Genomic DNA, 22,571 nt, shown 5'->3' on the forward strand with positions numbered 1-22,571 from the left:
TCCAAGTGCGTCAAAACGACCGACGGGGTTTCGGGCGCCGACACCGTGAATTGTGGTGTACGTCGCGCGTATTGTTTTGGTGGTTTGACACCTAAAATCTTGGGGGTCCAACACCCCAAGTGCATCCACACGGTCAGAATCTGCGCTAGCCCTCGAATTACCCCTCGAATTGTCAAACACCTCAAATTTCCGTCCTTCGTCTGGACATGCCTCTAGACATTTTACGTGATACATCAAGCGTGTCGGTATCAATACAAACTCCTCCGCTTTCTTTCTAAAGTGAGGACTGTCGCCTCTGACTGTCGCCTTCGTGCAACAGCTGTCACATAATGCTCACATTCATCTTCAACGGTCAACTTACATCAGTGCTTTTGTAAATTTGACAAGCAGGCAATTTGTATAGGTCTACATAGCAGCCTCAAAGCCTCACCAGAAGCAGATTGATACGATTATGGCCGCCAAACTCATCACAACCGCTCTGTGGCTCTTTGTTGCAGTTGGAGCTGCTCTTTCTATGACATTACCTGAACTAGAAGAAGGGTTGAAAGAGGATCTTTTCCAGATTTTGCGAAGATCACGTAAGTTAACCCTTTAATAATAAGATTTTTGTTCCGCATGGGTAATCAGGATGTCACAATATCGAACCTGAGACCAGCCTGAGAAGATGAAGCTAGATGAGAACCAGCATCTTCTCTATTACTCGAGAACTCTAGCTTCGAATTTGCACACATAGTTACGCATTCGATGCTATCGTTTTTGGTCGGACAGCGGTGCAATTTTTTTTGCACAGGAGGTTTTTATTCTGTTTATGTTGAAATCTCGATGAAAGTTATTTTGATGAGTCAAATGTATCTTTTGAGCAAGATTTGCCTATTTTGGACAGTCTAAAATTGTAAAAGTGTAATTTTAGCAACATTTGTGATACAATCGCCTGTCGTGATCGGCTGTGTTTACTTCTGAACTAGATTTTGAATGCAATGGTCTCTAGCCTAGAATGTGAAGCTATTGGTGAGCAATTCTCTTGGCTGGACTTCCTAATATTTACTACAAAATTAGCTTCTTTTTTAATTATTTTTACATAAAATAATTAGTTTGGCATTATATTAATAATTGTTTTAAAAGAACCCCTATTTAATAGGGGTTCGGCCTATTTCTTGAATGCTACTACATGTACTTCGTACAGGATTTAACACCGGAAATAATAATCCATAAATCTTCAGTCATTTCATAGATTGGCAATTTCCATGTATCTCTGGTTTGTTCAATTGTCCTGTTAGAAACTATTTGATATGTTTGAATAATTTTGGTTTACAATTATAATATAAAGTTCTTTTGGACCTTCACAATAGGATTATGTTGGTTAGATTCTATTTGTGCAGAGGATTTGTTCTGCTTCTTTGAGTTTGATTAAGTTTTGGAAACTGATTGACCTTTCATCGTTCGCCAGGGTTTTTGTTTTGTTTGATCAGAGAAGATGTAGACTAGTTTGGAAAAATCGCGTTTCAACCGACATTTATGCGTAAAAGCTGACAACCAGCTTATTTTGGTTAGGCCTATAGCCTAATGCTGAACTCGAATATGTTGCCTGCCAGGCCGTATTTTGAGACCCCTAATTACCCCATAGAATAGTACAGAGGGCAAAAATTTATTCTATTCCAATAACACTTTCAAACTATTCGTCCGGCACGCTTAATTTTTTCTGCAACCATAACGGGACGCAAAAATTTTACAACACATAGGAACACATAGGAAAGGGTTAGGGTTAGGGTAAGTGTTAGGGTTAGTGTTGGGGTTAGAGTTAGGATTTAATAAAAATTAATTATGCATCCCGTTATGGTTGAAGAAAAAAATTACGCGTCCGGCACCACGGATCCCAAAAATATGTGCGCGCACGACCTACAAGTAAGAAGTTATGGGGCACAAAAGGTCTAATGTCGTTTTGCTTGTTGTCCATGCATGGGTCAAAAGTCAAAGTTGCTCCGATTTTCGTAAAATTTGAGGCAAATTGTTCGCCTAGCTTAGAGGTTTTAGAAAAAGAATAGTTTGCACTGTCTGCGATGTTAAAAATTTGTCTTTATATTCTATCTCCTGAACTTCACTGTAATTTCTTTTCCTGAATCCCTTGAACTTGAGGAACAGTTTGCCTCAATTTTTATGAAAATCAAAGCAACTTTAATTGGTCACCCCTGTACAACATGCAAATTGACCTGGGATCTGTTGAGCTTCATAACGTAGTAAATATTCGTTTGTGATCCTTAGGCCCAGACGAATAATTATGTTTTTTTAGTGAATTTGGAGCATCTTTAATTTTTGCCCCTGTACGATCCTGTAGGGGTCTTGTCGTTTTTAGAGTCACGAGGTTCAAAATACAGCAGGGCAGACATAATATTCGAATTCAGCATACCCGAATTATAATTTGGTTGCCAGAACTTGTCGCTTGACGCTAAATAAGCACGTTATTTCTAAAATAGAACCAGTCTAAGAAGATAAACGATTAAAATACTATAGAAAAATTCCTAGAAGAGGTAAATATTATTACTTTAGCATGTGCCGCATTGTTATAGCCGATTGCTATTCAAAATTTATATTGTCTTATTTTTGTTTGTTGTTCCAACCAGATTCAGTCATCGGTCTTCCGTGCAAAACTGACAGAACCTGTGACGCGGTACTACCCGGCGTATGTTGCAACGGCTTATGTCATTACACCTGTGAACAAGAGAGTAAGTTAACATTTCAAACCACTTTGTGCATTATGTAGCTCCCAAAAATGATCCCCCAACTCAGTGTTATTCTTTTTCCCCCGAAAGACCCTATATTTTTCTTTATTGTTTTCCCGTACCACTTGGTGTGCTCAGTCCTCACTTTTCACCATTCCTATATTGTTACAATAATTGCAAAAGTAAAACAGTGATCTTGTATAGGAATTTAATGAACTACAAAAAGCAACGAGGATCGATTTATGGTCCATAAGCCCCCCATGTTGAACATTTTGGCGGCACATGCATGCATGCATGTCATTTTTTCCTGGGAGGACGGGCTGCAACGGGCAAAGCCCCAATTTAAGATCCCCCTGCGCCGCTATACTGGTAATACAAAGTCTATGGATATTTTGAGATGTTGCCAAGTTTATCAACATAGCATAAACATACAGTGGCGGCGCCAGGAATTTTTTTTGGGGGGCATTAGGGGGGGCAAGGTGAATTTCAGGTGGGGGGGGCAAAATCAACCAATTTTGCGCAAAATTACCGCAAAAAGTGGAAATTGTCGTAATTTTGGGTTTTTTTCTAGGGGGAGGCAACAGGGGGAAAGAGTTCTGACGAGGGGCATTTGCATAGATAATTAATGATTCAACAGCCATTTCTAATGGCGTTGTTATTGTAATAATTTAGCCTATATCAAAATCGCTGTACAAAGTTTTTCACATAATGAAGTATAGATTGAAGTCACATCGGACAAATGTGAAAAATATGACATAATGTAAAGTTACAGTGTTTCAATCTTGGTATTTTTATACAGTTTTATCGACTCGTATCCTCAGTAACTTGTTAAACAATCATTACTAAATAGACTTCTATTCAATATGGACCTCATTGGTATAGGCACGCTCTCCCTTTTAGGGAAGTTTTATTTACTCTGTTTTTTCTGTTTTTCGGATTTTCTTACACATGATTGACGTTTGATTTTTCTAATTTTCATTCCAATAAACTGTTTATCATTTTATTCATAGGACCCCGACCTCCAGTTAAACCTCCGACAAAACTTCCTGGAGATCAGCCTGCCATACCCACCAAGCCAGGTAAGGAACAAGCTGGGTGAAGAATGGCCCAATATTTGAGTTGCACGCTAGAGTGAGGTTTGAAAGGTTCAGTCATGAGCTGTTATGTGTGGGCACGTACTTAGAAACTTGAATAAAAGTACTTGGAACACTTGGCACACGTTGTTGAAATTCCGTGCAGAATTTGTTATCATTATGGCAATGACGTATATTGTGGTTTGGAACAAACATATGGCACCTACAACAATAGTTTACCCTCCCCATCTCCTCATCAATGTAGGAACATATTGGAAAACTGCTGAAGATATTAGTATTTCTCAAGATTGAGGGGCGGGGTAGTAGTTTCCATTCTATACACAAAAGTGATCCAAGATATTTTCCAAGATTATACATGTAGTACTAGGTCATCAGTAGTCTACTGTAGTAGACCAGTTTAATTTATCATTCCCTAATCTTTCTGACCTGACCATGGAAAACTCATCATTCCTGTTCCGCTTCTATCAACAGCTCAGCTATCCATGAGAAAACTGGTCTACTGTATTTGGAAATTACAATGAACTGTGCACTCTATAGTGGCTATGATGTTACCTCATTAAAAATGCAGTCTTGATTGTTTATGCGCATATCCTGTGGTTTATTCAGATTTCCTTTGACAGCTTAACCATCGCGTATATGTGCGCGACGTCAAGCGTATACAATGGACCTTGTGCAAATAATACGCGCTGGATGGCTAACAGTACGCTTAATTTGTAAAAGGAAATCTGAATTACCTGACCCAGATAGAGGAACTACCCCACGTGGGTTGGGTTCAGTGAACACTGTGGGTTGGGCTAATGCATAAACATTGTATGCTTGCTTATCTGTTATTGGTTAAGATTTACCACCCACATTGATTTTTACTTCATTAACATTCATCTCAGATTGGAGATGAAAGAGGTTGAGTCTATGTGTTAAGATATGGTGGGTCACACAGGTCATATCCAACTACCGCAGTCCTTTTTTCTCTGGGCAGGGCAGTCACTGAAGATGTGATGTGTTTCGTCACAGATTTTAAATGGATTCATGCATGGAAACGTATGAATTGTTTATCAAAAAAAAGAAAGGAATGCAACGCAGTCTAGGTCATCAGTTATTCGCGCAGATTCAGACACAACTTTACGTCTACAGAGTCTTCTACTGTTTCTTACTGAAAAGCGCACAGGGTCACGATTTGTAACAGTAGGCGCAGGGTCCAAATTGACCGGGAAGAAAAGCGAACAAGAGTGACAACAACAACAGGAAAAGCAGGAACAACAACAACATTGAACTTAATTTTAGCAAACAAGCTGACACCAAAAACAAAATTGATTTTCAGATTAAAAAGGTACATTTTCAAACTTTTCCTGAAAATGTGGATACTTCCTACGGTACGTCGCTCCCGGGACGTCACTTAGCGGTCGATTCTATTCTATTAGTAGCTACACTATGCTGTTTGGGTTTTTTAATTCGCGCCTCCAAAATCTCGTATGTTTATCAAGAATCCTGTTATGCTATAAAAAGGGGGCGCAATAATCGTACGTTTATTTCCGGGCCGATTTATTTCTTGTTGAAAATTGCCCTTGAGCATAGCTCAGTTGTGTCCACGGCAAATTCACCGTGACCTCTTCAGCCATAAACCCGCTTAGTGAAGATTAAACCGAAATATGCAGTACTAAACCATTATAGTAATCGATTGTCCAATGCACATTTCTTACCACGTGATAATATTAATCCAATGAGCGATCGAATTGTCCGCTCCGGTCGACTAATCCAATCGATAATGACGCTATTGACATGTACGGACGGAGCTCCACTGACCGAGTTTTGGGTTTTTTTCACTGGTTTGCTGTCATTTACTCATCAAGGCGGTCCCCCGTTATAATATATAAAGACTATGCTAGTGATTTAAAGATTGACATGTAGAGAATAAACCATACTTGATTGAGAGAAAGTACTAAATTTGTACCTATTACGGTTTCGTGACACCCCTCTTCCAAATGCGACCAAGCCAGGGCGGCCCGGTGAAGCAAAATATGCATTGGAATAACACGGGAATTTGGATAGATGGTAAGATTTCTTTCTCATACAAATGTATGGTCCCCCGTTATTAAAGCTTGTACCGGGTTGAAAATTCAGATATTTTGAAAAGAATAAGTAATTGAAACATAGCTTTTATACCTTTTGATATATGACGCTAACTAGTTCATCTCCTTTATCTACAACACAGCGCTACCAGTAGGGGTCAATTGCCTATTGTGAGTGCCCCTGTGTTGTGTACATACATGTAGGCAACAATAACTGCATGATGAAGCTCCGCTAAGTCATTTATATCTTTTTGTACTTTGCAGAATGTGAAACGTTCATAAAATGGAGTGTTTGCAGATGGGATAATTGCCGAGAGGCGGACGATTTATGTCTGCTTTGCAAACAAACGTATGGCTCAAGTAAGTAAAAGCATCATTGTACATGCATGCTCAGTTTAGTTGAACCTTACACCTAACGTGACAAAGAATTAGAACATATTAAAGCATAGAAGTGTCTGTTCACACGGTTGATTCCTGTCAAACTTGATACACCAAATAGTCCATTTCCTGATGAAGCCGATGCTGTGGCATGATGCCCCATAGGTTACTCTACACATTCATTAACTAGACCATAAAACATGACAAAAAGCGAGGTTAGACTTTATATACCGGGCAACAACTATGCTAGAGGTCATTGAACTTTATAGAGGGGTCAAACTTCAAAGTTGCCCCGATTATGTTGCAAATTATACAAATATATTTCTCTAGTTATTAGGATTCAGAAAATGTATCTTGGATTCTTGAGTCTTGTAAAGGTCAGCAAGGTAACAGCAAAATAGGTCAAGGTCAATAGGTTGACCTGTTTGCCCCGGGCTATTTGCTCTGTTATCTAGGTAACATAACATCCTAGATGTGCAAAATGTACTTCATTTTAATTGTTATATCAAAACGAATATTTTGACACCTCTTTTGTCAAAATTGGAGCATTTTCACGCGATTGACCCCTATTGGGCCAAAAGTTTGACATTTGACCATTTTCTGGACCCTTATTCACAACAATTTCACAGTGACTATTACACAGATTATGCAAAAATGTGGTGTTTTTTTATCTTCCCGGACCTGGGACAGCTCGACAGCTTTAGTTGGCCCTACGTCAATAATTTCATGGATATAATACCATGTATATACTCCGAACAATTGTTTAGAATTTGGAATAATCATATTTGAGATCTTTTATTCATCATAATTATTTTAATCCGTGTTTTATATTCAATTTTCAGGTCTCAACTGGGATGTAACACCATGAAGACCCAACATATTCACATCGCTGTAAGAGTATGGACACGGCTGTTTTATTTTATGTTCAATTTATAGATATACTTATTAAAAAAATAATGTATAAAGCTACAAACCCAGGGAGGTAAATAACATGTTAACTGAGTGGGCAAATGCCCACCCAGTAAATTATTTGCCCACCCAGTAAATTCAACTTGCCCATTGCCCAAAAGTGCCCACCCAGTAAATTATTTTGCCCACAAAAAAATGGGCACCATATAACAATTTATCATAAAACTAGTACCAACGTACATCTCTTGAAATCAACTTGTGTTTTGAAAGTGTTGTTGAATATATATGAAAGTGCATATCTTTTCTTGACATCTTCCAATTTATTCATTTGCCATGTTTACAACTTCGTAGTAGGAATAATTATCACACAGTACAAAATGGTATAGGAAGCCAAAAATTAATATTATTTTGAGCAATTTCCACACAAAACCGGAAAGAATTCTTATGATGAGACCATAAATTTAGATATTCTTGAATAATGCATATTTTTAATAGACTTGAAACATTATATTTGAAACTTAATCCAGATATACATTGCTCATTGAGCATGGTGCACAAGTATAGGTAATAGTATTATGAAAATGATTTCCTGCAATCAATCTAAACTTACAATGTTTTATACATGTTATTTTACATTATCATTACTTTTTACACCTTTCGACTGTGATTCCACATCGGTCTTTATTATTTTGTGCAACATCGGGGCCTATGTTATAATATATATAATATATATACATGTATATATATATAATATAACGGTCAGAATTTCGTTTTTGATTGCACCATTTTTCAATTCCGACGACCAGTTTTGTCAAAATCAACCAGCGAATATACCCATGGATGGATGATTTTGCAAGCCACAATAAAAATATCGATTAGTTCTGCTGGTTATAATTAGAAATGAAGTACTGAGTTGGACATTTTGGCAGTCGCAAAGTGAAAAAAAAGGTGAAATCAAAACGGATAGGCTGACAAAACTATAATACATAGACCCACATGATGTGCTTACAGAGCTGAGGTGGGAAATATCTTTCTTTAGCAAACTATATTAGTTTGAAACGCTAAAAAATTAATTCCGAAAAAACCTCTCGCCGAAGTTAAGGCCTATAAAAAACCAAAATCTTAATTACACAGAAAGACATAATTTCATGGTTAATTTTAACATCAGGATTTTTTTAATGTACATATCCAAGCACTATGTTTTTAACTGACATTTCTGAAAGATACAAAATATTTCTTTCAAACTGATTTCAACATGTATCTATCGACTTTTAGCGCGACTATGCATAAATAAAAGCAGCTGGTGACTTAAGTTCTGTCTGCAAGGGATTGCCACCTGGGTGAATTAAATAAAACCAGAACTGGCCTGACGGGAGTCGAACGCACCAAGCACTTTTTACACAAGATTGGCGCCCCAACTGTGAATGTGGTTGTACAGGGATTGACCTGTCTAGCTACAATGTACTTGATGGACATTGCACGCAAGAATAAGACATAATATGTAAAAAAAACAAAAAAACAAAAACAAAAACTGAACCGTTGCCATTATCTGTTATACTAGCCGATGAAAGGTAATAAATAAAATCGGGATCATTTTACATGGTATGGATTACCAATAATGACCATGTTCGCTTGATTGCAACGTGTTATTAAAAAATTGACATCTTTGGTGTTTTGGTGGGATTTTAACGTCATCCCCTTTATAAAATGTTATTTTAAAGGTTGCTTAGCAATATAATGAACGATACAAACCCTTCAACACCATAGAACACAATTTATTCCAAATACTTTACGCCAACTTTTGACAATGTTAGTGCAAAACCAGGGGCTTTTAAATAGCAGTAGAATGGTCAAACAGTATGTTCACTCTTGTTCAGACGAGCTGAAACTGACAGGCAGGTAAATAGCACTTGAGAGCTGTTCAACTGCGTGGGCAACAACAACGGAGCTGCCCACCTAGATGAAAAGAATTTCACTTGCTAATTTACCTCCCTGGAATCTGTAACATGATGTCGGACCCTCAATGTCTGACCCTCAAGGTTCGAGTCCGACAAGTGCAACAAGGGTCGACAAGAGACCGACAAAACGACGGGTTTCGGGCGCTTACACCGCGAATTGTGGTGTACGCCGACAACCCTAGATTTTTGGTGGTTTGACACCTATATAATCTTGGGGGTCCGACACCCCAAGTGCATCCACACGGTCAGAATCTGCCCTAGTCCCCGAATTACCCCTCGAATTTTCAAACACCTCAATTTTGTGTCCTTTGTCTGGAAACGACTCTAGACGTGATACATCAAGCGTGTCGGTCCGGTATCATGTAAACCTATTTGATACAAACATCGACCCGCTTTCTTTCTAGAGTGAGGAACAGCTGGCATATATTTTGTTCACATTCATCTTCAACGGTCATTTTGCATCAGTGCTTTTGTAAAGTTGGCAAGCAGGAAATTTTGTAGGCCTACATAGCAGTCTCGAAAGCTCACCAACATTGACCAAGGAGCAGATCGATTACGATTATGGCCGCAAAACTCATCACAACCGCTCTGTGGCTCTTTGTTGCTGTTGGAGCTGCTCTTTCTATGAGATTACCTGAACTGGAAGAAGGGTTGAAAGATGATCTTTTCCAGATTTTTCGAAGACAACGTAAGTTAACCCCTTTATTAATAGAGAGATTGCGATGTTCCATATGCAGCACGCGGACCGTACGTTTTTACGTACGTTAATGCGGTGTTAAATATTGCTGGTCTCGGTTCCAAACTGGATTGTGCTTATTCATCACGAAGGAGAACAAGGCGCCTGGAACAAAGACTATTAGCTACTATAATATCTGATCTAGGTCAATAGAGGGCACAGTGATTGAAAAAATAATGGTTAGCGCAGGCTACCGAGTCTCTGCCTAATTCAAACAGCACGCTTTTGATTTTGAATTAAACCAAGGTTAACATTCTGCCTAAACGTAATTGTATTTTTGTACTCCCCAAATATTATAGTTGCCCAAAAACATATATTTTGGTAGATTAATGATCACTACATCCATATATCATGACTTTACTTTCAAAATGAGACTTTTTCGTCCTAAAAATTGGGCGCGTTACATGAACTTCGACATGAGGTAAAATCAGCATATATTTCAACGTAGCACCTGCGTTTTATTCCACGTTGGAATCCAAAATGTGAAATCACAATGTCATTTTTTATACGCAAAGTATCACACACATTTTAATGGGCAATCTCTGGTTATCATATAAACATCGCGTATAAATTTAGTCAATTTTTAACACATCGCTGCACCTTTATTATAATGATTTGTTACAAACAAAAAGGATCATAATTATAGACTTTCCTTCCTATGTTGATTATCCTTGGCTGTCTTTGTCCTATTGTGAAATGGACAAATGTTGTGCATTTTCAAAGATGTATCTGCGTTGATTTCGCACGTGGAAAATCTTCAAAACTGGCTGAATAAGTGACCTCGCTTCGATACAGGAGAGTGGTTTTGAATAGATCAACGTACGTCCGATACCTACGTTTGGAAATCGCAATCTCTCTAATAAGATATTTGTACCGTGGGTAATCAAGAGAAGATGAGAACAAGCATCTTCTCTATGAGACTGATTTAATCAATTCAAACACTTTGGTCAATCAGTCTGTATCCATGGCGGTCAAATATGACGCGTTTGTGTAGAGAACTGCATGAAGATCGCTGGTTCTAAGAATCGATTTTTGTCAACATTTCAGGTATATGTGCGCGTGGATAAAGTTAGAAACTTGTACATGTTAACCCGGTCCGTTAACCATGTTTCTATTTGGTGCATGGTGCAATCTTGGAATGGGAACTTGGAGGAAGGGGACAAAAGGAGCAATTATAGCAGTGAAGCTTCTTTTGATCTTTTCCTTTGCCGCCAATTTTCCCAACTTTCTAACGCACATCACCGTGAGCTATATATCATAATTTTGTCAAAATCAACTCGCGAATGTACCCAAGGATGGATGATTTTGCAGGCCACAATAGAAATATCGATTAGTTCTGTTGGTTATATTAGAAATGAAGTACCGGTACTGATTTGGACATTTTGGCAGTCGCAAGTGAAAAAGGTAAAATCAAAACGGATATTCTGTCAAAACTATAATATATTATAGACCCACACGATGTGCCTTACAGAGGTGGGAAATGTCTTTCTTTAGCAAACTATATTAATTTGAAACGCTAAAAAATGAATTCCGAAAAAAAGCTCGCGGGTGAGGTTAAGGCCTATTTAAAAAAATTACACTAAGTAAAAGACACAATTTCATGCCTAATTTTAACACCGGGATTTAAAAAAATGTATATTCCAAGCAATATGTTTTTCACTTTCATTTCTGATGGAAGAAAATATTGCTTTATATTTGACCGAGAAAATTAATTTCAGAGCAAAAAGGTCTATCTTTGAACTATGCATAACAAAAGAAGCTGGTGACTAATTGTTCTTAGTGTAATGAAAGCACGACCCTAGTTTTAATGTGCTATTCAATGAAAAGCATGGCGCTAGTTCTCTTGTTCGAGAGCTTTCGAGAACGCTTTGTGAATGGAGCAAACTGCAACTATTGAATTTGCATCTTCCTTTATTTTGAAAATGTTTAAATTTATATTGTCTTATTTTTTCTAACCAGATTCAGTTATCGGCCTTCCGTGCCAAACTGACATCACCTGTAACGCGGTACTACCCGGCGTATGTTGCAACGGCAAATGCCATTACACATGTGAGGAAGAGAGTAAGTCAACATTGCAAACCACTTTTGTGCATTATACATGTATATTATAGTACCCAAAAATGACCCCTGCTTTTTATTTGTTTTCCCCGAAATACCCCATATTTTTCTTTATTGTTTTCCCGGACCGCTAGGTGTGCCCAGTCCTTACTTTTCACCATTCCTACTGTCACAATAATTTCAAAAGTAAAACAATGATCTTGTGTAGGAATTTAAGGAACTAAAAGCAACGAAACCCCCATGTTCACCATTTCGGAGGCACATGCATGCATGTCACTTTTTTGGGAAGGACCGGGGGGTTGGGCAAAACCTAAATTTAAGATAGATCCCCCCACCGCTATACTGGTATTACAAATGTACAAAGTCTCTAAAATGGATATTCTCATGTTGCCAAGATTATAAACATTGCATAAACATAGCAGTATGTTGCTGTTATGCAGTCTTATGTAGCATACATATTATGTAGTACATATTCAGCCATTTGAATTGGCGTCGTTATTGTAATAATACTATAGCCTACATGTACTATCAAAATCGCTGTACAAGGTTTTTTACAGAATGTTGTATAGATTGAAAAAATGTGACAAAATGAAAAAGTTACACGAAATCAAAGAGTTTTTCAGTCTTGGTATTTGGATACAGCTTTACCGACTCGTATCCTCAGTAACCATGGTAACTTGTAAAACAATCATTACTAAATAGACTTCTATTCAATATGGACCTCATTGGTATAGGCACGCTCTCCATTTTATGGAAGTTTTCATTTACTCTGTTTTTCAGATTTTCTTACATAAGTTTGACGTTTGATTTTCCTAATTTTCATTCCAATTAACTGTTTATATTTTCATGCATAGCACCCCGACCTCCAATTAAACTTCCGACAAAAGTTCCCAGTGGGATTCAGCCTGCCATACCCACCAAGCCAGGTAAGTAAACAAGCAGGGTGATTGAAGATTTACTGAAGAATGGCCCAATTTTTAAGTTGCACGCTAGAGTGAGGTTTGAAAGGCTTGCACGTGTGGGCTCGAACCAACCTACAATCATGACAATCTTAGAAAAAAGTACTTGGAACACTTGGTACACGTTGTCGTAATTCCGTGCAGAATTTGCAATTAATGATCATGGTAATGACGTGTATTCTGTGTTTGAACAATCATGGCATCTACATCCATGATTTACCCTTCCCCTCTCCCCATCAATCAATGTTAGAACACTTTGTAAAACTGCTGAAGTTATTGGCATTTCTCACGATTGAAGGGGTGGGGGTGTTAGTTTTCTGTTCTATACCATGTATACACAAAAATGATCCAAGACTTTTTCCAAGATTTGTACTATGTCATTATTCGCGCAGATTCAGACATAGTATAGAGTCTTATAGTACTGTTTCGCACACGGTCACAATTATTTGTAACAGTAGGCGCATGGTACAGCGTCATCATCCTGTTGTAATCCAGCGCTTGATATGCCACGTGATCCCGTCTGTACAAATATAATTATTGACCTGATGGTGATGATGTACATGGTCTAATTTGACCGGGAGGAACAGCGAACAACAGTGATAACAACATTAAATATATTAAATATAGCAAACAAGCTAACACCAAAAAGAAAATTGATTTTCAGATTGAAAAGATATATTTTCAAACTTTTCGTGAAAATGTGGACACTTCCTACGGTACGTCGCTCCCGGGACGTCGCTTAGCAGTTTATTCCATTCTCTTGGTAGCTACACTATGCTGTTGGGGTTTTTAATTCGCGCCTCCAAAACCTCATCAAGAATCCTGTGATGCTATAAAAAGAGGGCGCAATAATCGTACGTTTATTTCCAGGGCCGATTTATTTCTTGTTGAGGGCACTCCCACTTTGGAGGTGACGCGTATGCAGGGCTGTTAGGGACGCACCATTAGATTCTCAGGGTGGGGGTAGGAAGTTTTTGAAAAAAACACTTCACCCACTACATGAGCAAAAACTGTGTATAATGCATGGAATTAAAAAAAACAAAACAAAAAAAACTTCGGCGGCGAAAAAAATTCCTTTCCCTGACCCCAACTTCCTCTCCCCCCCCCCGAGAATCAAATGGTCCCTTTCAGCGTCGCTGTCACCTAAAGACCCCATATGTTTTTTTACGAACACATACTCTGTCACCCGAAGACCCCTTATTGTTGCATTTGATCTGTCACTCAAAGACCCTTATTTTTCAATTTGAACAGCAACTTTCATTTATCACTGATTTTGTTAGTTGAAATGCACAGCATTTGAAGCCATTTAAAACGAGAAATGCGATGTTCGAGGTTTCTGTGGCGCTGTTTCGGCTCTCACCCAAAGGTTCCGTTCTTAAAAAAGGTCATGTTCTCACCCAATTACCCCATATTTTTTACATTTTGCTCTCATCGAATGCCAAAAATCATGCTCTCACCCATATATTTTTTACATTTTGCTCTCACCGAATGCCCCTAACTGCGAAGGTGCCAGCCCTACACCTATATCCATTTCTTATTGAAGTCCCCCCCCCCCGGGGGGAAATTATACGAAATCATTATACCCACATTATAGGTGCTAAATGAGTTCCGGATAAAAGCATAGGCCCTATGTCTATGTGGTGTCCTTTAACCCTAACCCTCCTGAATGCTACAAAATACTACTTGATATATGCGCTGTTCGTGCATGCATCCCACGTGGTGTGATGACGCAATCGCCCTAAGTGATATATAGGCATGGTTTCGCTGGCCAGCGAAGCCCAATACCCGTGGCAAAGTGTCGCCGACCGAGTGCTTGGCATGCGAGGGGTCTCGGTTCGAATCCCACCCAGAGCAAACAACTTCTTTCCTTCTTTTCTCTCTTTATTCTTTCCTTCTTTCCTTCCCCTCGCCAAAAAGCACCTAGGCGGTAAGGGTTAATAGGGACCATGCTCTTCGTGTGGATGGCATGTTAGTTGGGTGATTTAGAGCAATTCCGTGACCGTGGAGAGCGAAGGTTCGTTTCTCAGTGGATTTGTCTTCTATGAAGGTTAATAAAAAAATTTAGCGGGGGTGCCCCCCGCAAAAGTTATTTTTTCAATTATTTTTTCAATGGTTTGGCCCACAATGCTGTTCAGTATATGTTTTCTGGGGGTTTTTGGGTCGAGGAATTCATATCTGATGTGGATTTTATGATATGACTAACTTTTGATCGTCAAATCCAAGATGGCCGCCGATTTACAGCTCAGAAAGGTTAAATTGTAACATTTATCGTATAGCCTTTATAATAGGCTCTATTTAAAGTTCTCATCATGCCAAGTTGAGTGATTGACTTTAAAAACTCCCAGTAATAATGATTTGACCTATTTTTGACCTTAAAATCCAAGATGGCCGCCGATTTTTAGCTCAGAAAGGTCAAATTTTCACATTTGTCGTAGAGCTTTCATAATAGGCTCTAATTCAAGCTCTCAACATGCCGAGTTGAGTGATGGACACTAACAACTACAAGTAATAATGATTTGACCTGTTTTTACCTTCAAATCCAAGATGGCCGCCGATTTTCAGCTGAAAAAGGTAAAAATTTCAAATTCGTCGTATAGCCTTCATAATAATTATACTCTAATTAGAGCTCTGAGTAGTCGTAGTGTCTTCATAATATAGCCTCTAATGAATACCCATTCTGGCACACACATAAACCCCCGAACACCTACATATACATATATATTCACATTTGAATGAGTTTAGTCTATATTGGTTTCAGGTCTACGTGTGTTTTGCTCTGCACCCTATCAACAATGAATGAATACAGCATCAAAGATATTTATATATATATTAGAAAGAAACATTATTCTATGAGACTATTGCATAGATCACCTATAACACTAGTTGCTTGTTACTTACAGCAAAATCATCCCCTAACAATGTCTACTGATATGTGGGGCAAGCCGTATCTACAGGGCTTAAGTCGCCTGATACTATCGTCCAATGTAAACATGGTAAATAGGAAAGTTTACAAACAAAACGAAAAACTGGTCAGGACTTGACAAATATGGTGATTTTTACAACATTTCTTCAAGGTAATATGGGTCTAGAAGTGATTACATGCATCACATGTTACATTATATCTCAATCTCATCTTCAGACAAGCTTGAAAAGGCTCAATGTTCAAGTAAACCACCAAGTTCTGAAAGTGATGATGAGACAGGGGGCCATTGGCACCCAAACGCCCGCGTTCATCTGTGCGTGGACCTCTCCACAAAAAAAAAAAATAAATGTGTATGGCGCATGCAGGATGTGGACCACGGAGTAAGCTGTTCATAATCAACACACACTCGGCATAGCGCTCTTTTAAGAGCCACACAGTCCTCGTAAAAGATGGGGAGCTGAAGGATTGTCTCATACAGCTTGTTGAGTCCACGTCAGCACTGCATGTCAGATGCTTTCGCAACTTGATATCATGTACTACCATGCCTGCTTCGCGTCCACATCATGACCTGAATGCGCCATACACATTTCGTTTTGTCGTGGAGAGGCCCACACACAGATGAACGCAGGTGCTTGGTTGCCAATGGTCCCTCTGTCCCCTGGTGGTTTACTTGGACACTGAGCAATATCACTTTCTTTGAATTTGCGCGCACTGTCAGGTCTTTTCAAGCTTGTCTGAAGATATAACATGTCTGATAAGCATGCAATGACTTCTAGTCCCACATTTCCATGAAGTAGTGTTGTAAACATAACCAAAATTGTTAAGTCCTGACTAGTATTTGGTTTTTGTTTGTTTTAACTGCGTACAATTATATATACTGAATATCCTCCGCTCTGAGAACCATAAGGTTGTGATGCCTCGTTGTATAAGATATAAATACACACAGAGTGCTCCAGGGCACTCCGCGACAAACCGAAATGTGTATGGCGCATTCAGGGTGGATACACGAAGCACCCGACTAAAGCGCGGGTATAAGCTTCAGAATCAACACACACTACTCAGTATGGCTCTCCTTTAAGCGCCACACAGTCCTCATAGAAGATGGGGAGCTAAGGGATCGTCTTACACAGCCTCTCGAGTCATGTAATGCATCTTCAGAATGTGTGTCTCGCAGAGCCAAGAAATTTGTTCTTTAGATATGTGGATGGATTTGATCCTTCACCAAGCACGAGATCCGTTCACGAGGCCCTCTTATTCCCTCTGTTACTCCTGTTACATTGCCTGTCATAGTATCGATCTTGATGTCGTCAGTGTAGACGATAACAATGGCTGGCTTGCTGTCTGCAATCTCCTGCGGGCAGGTTGCTGATGCTTCAAAGATCATTAGACTCCAGTGATCTTGAAGTCAGCATAGTTGATGCAGACACGACTCTTGTGTAGAGTTCCACCAGATCTTTACTCCTCGTCATACAAGTGACATTGATGCCCAGGTTGATAACAGTGGTGGTGATCTATTCAGTGCTGTGATCATGGAGGCCCGACTGAATATGGAATGGTTGAGATCGGCAGTTTTCTCTTAGGCTGTTTTAGTCAAGTCGACAGCTTTACTCACAACTCACAGAGCTCTTTGTCTTCTTCAAGACGATATGAAGTGGCCAGGCGACAGTAGATCCGTCTTTGATCTTCTGAGACAGCCGCCGTGACAGCTGCTCATTACTGATACCAAGTGATGAAATGGCAGCCTCAGTGTCATCACCTCTTCCCCCAATATCATAGACCCACTCACTCTTGTTCTTCTCTTGTAGGTCCTTGAGATTGGACGATTTTACAGCACCCACTGCATAGCCATAGTCACTATGCATAGCATAGTCATGCGTTTGTAGTCTGGTATAAAGAGGGGCTGCAGTGAATGGATCCTGTGCTCAGTGAAGATGATCGAATCCACGTGTCGAAAGAACAAATTCTTTACCTCTACGAAACGATTCCTCAGCTCCCCATCTTTTACGAGGACTGTGTGGCTCTTATAAGGAGCGCCATGCTGAGTGTGTGTTGATTATGAACAGCTTACCCATGATCTATTCGGGTGCTTCAGATCCCCACCCTGCATGCACCATACACATTTAGTTTTTTCGTGGAGAGTTCCACGCACAGATGAACGCGGGCGCTTGGGTGCCAATGGTCCCTGTCTCATCATCACTTTCAGAACTTGGTGGTTTACTTGAACACTGAGCCTTTACAAGCTTGTCTGAAGATGATATTGAGATATAATGTAACATGTGATGCATGTAATGACTTCTAGACCCATATTACCTTGACGAGCTGTTGTAAAAATCACCATATGTGTCAAGTTCTGACAAGTTTTTCGTTTTTGTTTGTAAACTCTCCCATTTACCATGTTTACCTTGGACGATAGTATCAGATGACTTAGGCCCTACACGGCTTGCCACATTTCAGTAGACATTGTTAGGGGGATGATTTTGCTGTAAGTAACAAGCAAGCAGTGTTGTAGGTGATCTATGCACAAGTCTCATAGAATATGTTTCTTTCTAAATGTTAATGAATATCTTTGATGCTGCATTCATTCATTATTGATAGGGTGCAGAGCAAAACACACGTAGACCGGAAACCAATATAGACTAAACTCATTTAAACAATGTGAATATATAGGGGTGGGTGTGTGTGGGGGTGTGTGGGGGTGTGTGTGTGTGTGTGTGTGCCAGAATGGGATATTCATTAGAGGCTATTATGACATTTTTACCTTTCTCAGCTGAAAATCGGTGGCCATCTTGGATTTAAAGGTCAAAAACAGGTCAAATCATTGTTACTTGTAGTTTTTAGTGTCCATCACTCAACTCGGCATGTTGAGAGATTGAATTAGAGCCTATTATGAAGGCTCTACGACAAATGTGAAAATTTGACCTTTCTGAGCTGAAAATTGGCGGCCATCTTGGATTTGAAGGTCAAAAATAGGTCAAATCATTATCACTGGTAGTTTTTAGAGACAATCACTCAAGTTGGCATGATGAGAACTTTAATTAGATCCTATTATGAAGGCTATAGGACAAATGTGACAATTTAACCTTTCTTAGCTGTAAATCGGCGGTCATCTTGGATTTGAAGGTCAAAAGTTGGTCATATCATAAAATCGACATCAGATGTGAATTCCTCGACCCAAAAAACCTCAGAAAACATATACTGAACAGCATTATAGGCCAAACCATTGAAAAAATAATTTTTTAAATGGCCAACGGCGGCCATTTTGGATTTCGGGCTCTCACGGATTCCGCCCACACTTTCACGAGGGGCACCCCCGCTAAAAAATTTTTATTAACCTTCATAGAAGACAAATCCACTGAGAAACGAACCTTCGCTCTCCACGGTCACGGAATTGCTCTAGATCACCCAACTATGTCCTCATTATGCTACCTTATTGATCACTAAAATGGTTATAAATTGACAATTTTTTTCACAAAAAAAGCACCCCTTCTTTGAGTCACTGCTAACGGAACAGATTTTAATGCTAGAAATGGTGCTGAAATAGCGGTGTTGCTTTTCAACATTATATGATAAAAAAAAACTGAATCTATAAGTTATCCAAAAATGAATCTTGTATGAAAAGTAAAAGTCAGTCCTTAATAATTTGGTGGTGCACCCTTAAATCTTATTTTACGGAGCAACATTCGTGACGCTGAAAAAGCCTCACTGACGGATTCCGGTCATTGCCGTGATTTGGGAAGTAAAGCCCCACTAAGTCATTTTTATCCTATTTACATTTTGTACTTTGCAGAATGTGAAGCGTTCATTAAATGGAATGTTTGCAGATGGAAAAATTGCCGAGAGGCGGACGATTTATGTCTGCTTTGCAAACAAACGTACGGCTCAAGTAAGTTAAGTTTACCGGGGTTTAGTTGAACTTTAGGCCTATTGTGACGAAGAATTAAAATATATTACGGTTATTAATTATTTTAAACTGTTGTGATTTGGTAGTTCACAGCATCTTACGAATGGTAGAGAGCATTGGCAAAAACTGCATTGCTCAATTCATAGCGAGTGTGTAGAAGAATTAAAATATCACAGATATACTTTTATAGGTGCTGCGGTTCTTGAGTTACGTTGTTAAGTGGGCTGAAAAAACAACACTTTTGTAAAACGTACATAAATCATTAACAACAATAAATTTCATAATTCAGGATTCATAAAATGTATAGTTGACCTAAGATGCATCGTTCTTGAGTTATTACTGAAAAGGTCAGAGGTCAAATCTTTGGCCTTATAAGGGTCAAAAGCGTGAAAATGCTATTTATTTGACAAAACAGGTGTCAAACTGTTCGTTGTGATATAACAATGAAGTATACTTTATTACATCAAGGATGTTTTAATTCTTACTAAGGTATTACAGTAAAATAGGTCAAGGTCAATAAGTTGACCTCTTTGCTGTGTTACATTTTGACACCTTTTTTGTCAAAATCAGGGCATTCTCACGCGCGTGACGACCCTATAGGGCCAAAAGTTTGACCCTTGACCTTTTTCTGGACCTTTTTCTTGTACTTTGCATGCTCCTTGCCACAAATTGTGCGAAAATATGGTGTTTTTTAATCTTCCCGGACCTGGGACAGCTTTGGATGGCTGTGCGTCAGTAATTGCATGGAAATAAATACCATGTATATACTCAGAACAATTGTTTAGGATTTTAAAGAATGAGCTCTTTTATTCATCATATTATTTTGATAGGTGTTTTATATTTTCTAATTATTAACTTTTTATTTTTTAAATTTTATTTTCAGGTCTCGCTGAATTTTGACGTAAAACCATGAAGACACAACATATTCACATCGCTATAACAGTATAGACACGGCTGATTTTATTTTATGCTCAATTTATAGATATAATGGACTTATTTTTAAAAGAAATAATGTATAAAGCTACAAAACTGGCACTGAATTAGCTTAGACACACTAAGTAGCATTTAATAAGCGCCCTTAAAGGCTCATCGCTCTACATTCTAGTTTGGTACTACATGGGTGCGAATAGGAGTCTAAAACGCATCTAGGGAAAACAATCTTACGTTCAACGCCCGGGCGCAGTGTTGCCATTTCATGTATGTCTGTTTGCTTACACTCACGTCATACATCGGGCTATCATAATATTGCCTCCATCCACCAATTCACAAAACTAAAGAACAGATACAACCATATTGTGAAACCACATTGTCAAAAGCAAGAGAAACTGTAACCGAATCACAGTGTCATCGCCCCGATATCTTCATGGCAGAAATCGCCATGGTAGGTTGAATCCACAGCCACGCATGGCCATTTTGTTCCGACCTTTGAGACGCGTAATGAGCCGAGGGACATCTGACTAAGGCTACTGACAATAGCCTGGTAATTGACCTCTCTGTGTGTGAGTGAGCATGCATACGCCATTATGAGGTCAATGGTCATATGTTTTTAGACTGCTTGCACGAGTGAGTGCAGCTAGCCTACTCTGCACTATAGTTCGGCACATATAAAATCAGAATATTTTTGTCAGTTTTTGAGTTCAAGACGCACGCTTCTTTCTCAAGACGCTAGCTAACGACTATCATATCCATTGAACACGTATATTCAAGTGCAAGGAACCAAATCTGGCTTCTTTAGACTAAATCAATTACGGGAGATATTTATCATTTTCTACCCCGGTATCCAAAGCTATATCGTCTAATATCAAATCGTGCATAGCACATTCACGTGTATCAATCCCGGGTATTCATTTCAGTGTCTCTGCTGTATCATGTAAATATTAACCGGGCGATGTCGGTGTGCGAATGCCAAATTATAATTCATTTAATGAAGTAAACTATGCCATTTCTCCCAGCCTTTTGGAGGTCCAGGGCGCAACCATCATTAAATTACATCGACTGATTGCTCTTTCAAACTCTTATACTTCTATAACAAGGGTTATTATACTAATTTAGTAGGTGTATGACTTACTCTGATGACGGCAATGATTTATTATAATATTGTTAAAGCTTTTTTAATGTTGGCTTCCATACCCTTATTAAGATTAGTTAATTGAATGTTGCTACAATTGTATATTATTTGATTCCAAGACATGAGTGATTTCCCTGAAACATCAAAACAATGCATAACCTTGCATCAGTGACATTACACATTCTTAGACCATGTTTGGTGTCCATTGTCATACATAGACAGGAAACTATGATGTTCCTGCTCACATACCATAACTTTAGGCCAATCAGAGTTAGTTCATCTCCTATACTCCCACACATATTCAATTCAATTCAATTCAATTGTATATTAATTACGGTATCTTGTATCAACAAGTAGTTAGTTATGATTGGAGATATATCAAGGTAAGATCGTATTATGGTTACATAGACATTAAATATTACTTCGACAACTTTACATCTGTTTCCCCATTGGATTCATCTGATTGACAGCCTCATCCCCAACTTTACCCTTTCAAATGCAGATTTTGGTATCAGGTGATACATATTGAAATCTAATTCCAGATATCTATAGTGCAGTGGGTTCACGTTTAATATGCTTTAGTTTATAAACCATTAATGATAATAATATTAAGAAAAAAGCCTTATGATTTTGTAAACTTTTGTCATCAATATACACCTGAACATCTGCAATAGCTGTCTGGTGTCATTTTTGTACGCTATATGCATAATAATATTGCAAAAATGGTCAAATGGCAATGGCAGCCATTTACATGACCTTCTTGAATCTTGTTCTAAACGTTTGATAATAAAAATTAAGTCAGAA

General features: G+C 38.7%; 1 protein-coding gene across 3 annotated transcripts; it reads left to right on the top strand.

Moving 5' to 3' along the window:
* The first annotated feature begins 378 nt into the window (after positions 1-378).
* LOC140166429 (uncharacterized) lies at positions 379-22,047 on the top strand. 3 transcript variants are annotated; one of them, XM_072189891.1, is made up of 5 exons: positions 379-578; positions 2,619-2,720; positions 3,728-3,796; positions 6,142-6,237; positions 20,583-20,784. In XM_072189891.1, the coding sequence occupies exons 1-5, from the start codon at positions 452-454 to the stop codon at positions 20,597-20,599; spliced, it is 411 nt and encodes a 136-aa protein (XP_072045992.1). In that variant the 5' UTR covers positions 379-451; the 3' UTR covers positions 20,600-20,784. The 3 variants fall into 3 exon arrangements, with proteins under 3 accessions (XP_072045992.1, XP_072045990.1, XP_072045991.1); XM_072189889.1 differs by lacking the exon at positions 20,583-20,784 and adding an exon at positions 7,098-8,680 and having other exon boundaries at positions 380-578; XM_072189890.1 differs by lacking the exons at positions 379-578; positions 2,619-2,720; positions 3,728-3,796; positions 6,142-6,237 and adding exons at positions 9,453-9,810; positions 11,818-11,919; positions 12,771-12,842; positions 19,586-19,681 and having other exon boundaries at positions 20,583-22,047.
* Positions 22,048-22,571: the final 524 nt, after the last annotated feature.

The sequence above is a fragment of the Amphiura filiformis genome, chromosome 12, assembly GCF_039555335.1.
Source record: "Amphiura filiformis chromosome 12, Afil_fr2py, whole genome shotgun sequence".
In the NCBI taxonomy this organism is placed as follows: domain Eukaryota; kingdom Metazoa; phylum Echinodermata; class Ophiuroidea; order Amphilepidida; family Amphiuridae; genus Amphiura; species Amphiura filiformis.

Excerpts from the sequence above, each read along its gene's own strand:
- LOC140166429 (XM_072189889.1), top strand. The coding sequence starts at position 452 with ATGGCCGCCAAACTCATCACAACCGCTCTGTGGCTCTTTGTTGCAGTT. Across the intron at positions 2,721-3,727 it reads TTACACCTGTGAACAAGAGA|GACCCCGACCTCCAGTTAAA; the intron begins GTAAGTTAACAT and ends TTTTATTCATAG. Across the intron at positions 3,797-6,141 it reads TGCCATACCCACCAAGCCAG|AATGTGAAACGTTCATAAAA; the intron begins GTAAGGAACAAG and ends TGTACTTTGCAG.